This window comes from Frankliniella occidentalis, unplaced genomic scaffold, assembly GCF_000697945.3.
Source record: "Frankliniella occidentalis isolate FOCC.00 unplaced genomic scaffold, Focc_3.1 Scaffold2, whole genome shotgun sequence".
Taxonomy (NCBI): domain Eukaryota; kingdom Metazoa; phylum Arthropoda; class Insecta; order Thysanoptera; family Thripidae; genus Frankliniella; species Frankliniella occidentalis.
This window is the reverse complement of record NW_026267132.1, coordinates 145264-149255: the sequence shown is the minus strand read 5'-3', so window position 1 is coordinate 149255 and position 3992 is coordinate 145264. Positions and strand designations below refer to the sequence as shown.

At 45.3% G+C, this 3992-nt stretch overlaps 1 protein-coding gene across 1 annotated transcript in view; it reads left to right on the top strand.

Annotated features, from left to right (window-relative positions):
• LOC113213315 (uncharacterized) overlaps positions 1-2528 on the top strand; it is a 25668-nt gene extending 23140 nt beyond the window's left edge. Inside the window, exons 3-4 of the mRNA XM_026432337.2 lie at positions 551-718; positions 1223-2528. Coding sequence (XP_026288122.1) covers positions 551-718; positions 1223-1381 — 327 coding nt within the window. The 3' untranslated portion in view covers positions 1382-2528. The remainder of the gene's footprint in view (positions 1-550; positions 719-1222) is intronic.
• The last annotated feature ends 1464 nt before the right edge of the window (positions 2529-3992 follow it).

The following is a 3992-nucleotide window of genomic DNA, read 5'->3' as shown; positions in this document are numbered from 1 at the left end:
GGGGGGGATATGATGCATGGAGGGTTGCCCAAAAATGCAGATACATATGGATCTTGAGACACACTGATAAAGTCTTACGAAGAAAAATGCCAAATCCTTTGTAATACGAAGGATTTGGACGCTTCGTAGGGAGAAAATGCTTCGTAGGTACGAAGCATTTGGCATTTTGCTTCGTAAGACTTTAACTGTGCACATTCCTTATCCCTTAGACGGCTCCCTATAGAGACGGACTAATTGAAACAGACCCCTCCCCCCATCTGTCACGTTCAATCAGCAGAATCGGTTGCCTACCTACTAGGCGGACCCTCATTCATTATGTTTGTATAGTTTCGTTCTAAATTTGTTACGTCTTCTGTTATTTTAATGCACTCTGCTCAGCTACCCCGTGCACAATGTTAACGCACGGGGCCCTACGTACTAACGTGTTTGTCTGGAGTGCGAACGCAAACGATCTGTTCCCTCTTTTTGTTTGCAGGGTTCTAACAGTACTGAGACGCAAAACGAAGGAAGAATTGAGAAACGATTTTACACCAAATCTTTGTTATAACAGGGGAAAGTAATTCTGGATTCCCGGTCAAACAATCAATGGAAGGAAAACAACTTTATCTTTTATTATAGAAGAAATGCCTGTCAAGCTCTAAGATCAAATCTCCCTAATTTTTTCGAGCAAATTTTTAAGAAGAGAGCAGATGATAAAAGCGCTTGCATATTGAAACCTGTAAGTAATTAAATGCAAGTCGACGGGTCCTACTAACGTTGTCCGATCTCCCCGCGACGCTCCAACGTCGTCTGATCTCCCCGCGACGCTCTAACGTCGACCGATGTCCTTTTGCCGCGCGCTCTTCAGCGCTGTCTTCTTTTAATTACCAGTGGAGTAGTATCGGCAGTAGAGGAAAAGTAAAAATTCCCAGGTGGTCCTTCAAGATTGAGCAACACGTAGCAGTTTTCACTTTTCCTCTACTGCCGATATTACCCCACTGGTAATTAAAAGAAGACAGCGCTGCTGAGCGCGCGGCAAAAGGACATCGGACAACGTTAGAGCGTCGCGGGGAGATCGGACGACGTTGGAGCGTCGCGGGGAGATCGGACAACGTTAATAGGACCCGTCGAAGTGCTCTCGTTATACTCTCATGAATTTATTTTTTATAATTTATGGTAATGCATGGTTGTAATCGCGGCCAAAACACAAATGAATTGTAAAGACTGACGACTTCTATTACAGGGAGTTTACGATGTCAATAGCACCCCCGTAGACTGGACTTTTCCAAATGTTCCAATCTTTCCTTATGGACAATATAGGTTCAGAATGATGTTTGGCATAGGTGCAAACTTACAGGCATGTTTGGTGGCAGAGACTAAAGTTCTTCCGAAACCCGACTAGGACTACAACGTACCAGGGCAGATTCAGCAGTGTTCGCGCTAGGAACGCGGCCCAAGACGATTGCACAGTATCTCGCAGCCTTGGCGCGGAGTCCAAATATATATGTAATTGAAACGAATTTTTGTTTTCTTTATTGGAACTGCTTTGCACTCGCAGAGCCTGCTCGGACGTCACGGTGGCACACCTGGACCTGGACGGCGCGCAGGCGTAGACTAACGGGCATCGCGATAACTCACGTACTTCAACGCTGTGATGAAATTCACACGTTTACGCCCGTAAGAGTACGAATTGATATTCACACACCTACCAGTGAGCGACGCACACACTTGCGTTTCCAGTGCGACACGCGTGGCGTGGACGTACTGGAAATTTCTTTTCAACAAGCAGTCGGTAAAAATTTACTGCAGAGGAACCCGACCTAAAAACGAGCTACTTTGATATCCGAATGGGTATGGGAATGAGAATGTCTGGTGATCTCATGCACCTCCGTCACGGCAGAGCGGCTGCCCTACCTCCCAGGGTTAAGGATCCACCACCGCACCACAGGGCTTCAGCTCCGGTTAATGAAAACTAATGGCGGGTGGCGGGTGGAACATGGGGGAGGGAGAGCCAAGGCAGGCAGAGCGAGCAGAGAGCCCCGAACTGGGACCACCATACACAGTAGTAATTCACACAATTAATCTAGTTAAAAACAAGCATCAAACGTATGTGGTTTGAAGACGAAGAAATATTTACAGCCCGCAAAACATTTGATTGTGGATGGGGTCAGAGAGGACCATGACGCTAGCAAGTGAGTGTTACTGTGTGAGCCAGTCATGTTCCCAGTTGATATTCCCTTTGTAAGCAAATAACTGAGATGACTGGTAACATCACTGACTTTGCAATACATTTACATTAAAGGATTATCATTAAAGGATAGCTATTCTTGTCCCACTGTCATTCTTCTGGCTTGAGGGCCTCCACTATACACTCATAGAATTCTTTGGCTGTAACAAAAAGAAAGAGCTCATTTTAATAAGGACGGCAACTTTCATCATCAGGATCAGCGGAACGAATATAAGACTTCTGGTCATTGCTGTGTACTTACAGTAGTACAGCATACATACAAAGTGATAGCAACACCCGTAACAACTTCATGGTCCGGGATGGCCAGTGCACCCCAAAGGCTGCTATTACAATTCCTAGCAGTACCAGGACTGCGCGAATAGCAACAGGAGTTCTGTCAATGGAAATATATGTTAATGATGACATACAAAACGATTCTGTGCCATGTCTTTCATGAAATTATTGTAGGAAGAGCACTTGAATAAAAGGTAAATCCAATCCCTACTCCTTACAACGATTCGGCTAGCAGTATATATTTGTCAACATGAGGCATGAGGATGAGAACAAATTATGATAGTTTTGCACATGTATCTTCATAAGGAACAGTATATTAATGCCCAAAACCGGTCTGTAAATGCCTATTCAACACTTAGTTGCCATGTGCTAACCTCTACGGTACACAGCACACATACATAACATATTTTAACGCGTGAATTAACTTCAGAACGGAATGTCTTCATGAAATAGTGTGTCAGTTTCAAGAGAAATCAGACCAATTCGCATCGAATGATACATTCCTAAAAATGTGCTTTCGCTTTGGCGCGGCGGCGTTTTCGCCGTACCGGTAGAATATCATATATCGCGCAAATGTGGGCGATTTTCTGTGTCAACTATTCCCAGGTTTACGTACCGCATTGGCATCTTGACTATCTTGACACGAAAATTGTGTATTGTGCAGAGTTTAGCAATAATTCAATCGACGGTTAGACTGTCGTGCGACACCTGTATGATAGGGCCGGTCATCGGGGGGTGTGGATCACTTTTCCAATTTTGAAACACGGTAAAATGATGCCCGTCCTCCCAAAAGACCGGCAATTTTTTTTAAAAAATTTTCGGATATAGTTTAAGGGTGCCTACGTGGCCGTTTTGCCTCAGCTTAGGCAACCCGCAATACACTGCCGGTTTCCACCAGTTTCCGCGCCTAAAATCCATGTTTGAAGGTTCGTTCCAGGTATGTTACATGCTGGTCACCCCTCCATGTCATGGGGGAAGCCTAACGAGTTATCACCGAGCCACTTCCGATCTGTAAGGGCACCCAAAAGGCAAGAATACGCTTGATTTGTCAAAAAACCTTAAAAATCCGTATACAATGTACGGTATAGAGCAATATTAGTGAGTCTACCCATCCCAATCCCCACCCACTACCATCCAGGTTACCACCCACCCCCTACACCCCCACCCTCACACCTGCGGTCCTCTGGTCAGGGTACGTTACGCGGCTAAATTCATATGATTCTCTGATCTGAGCGACAGTTGCAGCTCTTAGCTCACCCTGAATGTGGGTCACTTAGTCGCTCACATTCAGGGATCCCCAGGACCCACGGCGAGGACGTGGCTGCAAGTCGAGTCCCGCCCACCCACTTGTGGACCCATCACACCTTTATTTTTCTACTCTAAGAGGGGTTTATAGTTTTCAAATTGATTTTTTGCATATAAACGGGTAAATGTAGTTTTCGACCTCCTATAATATGGTGATGGTCAAGGCGAGTGGAACCTTCATTTCCTA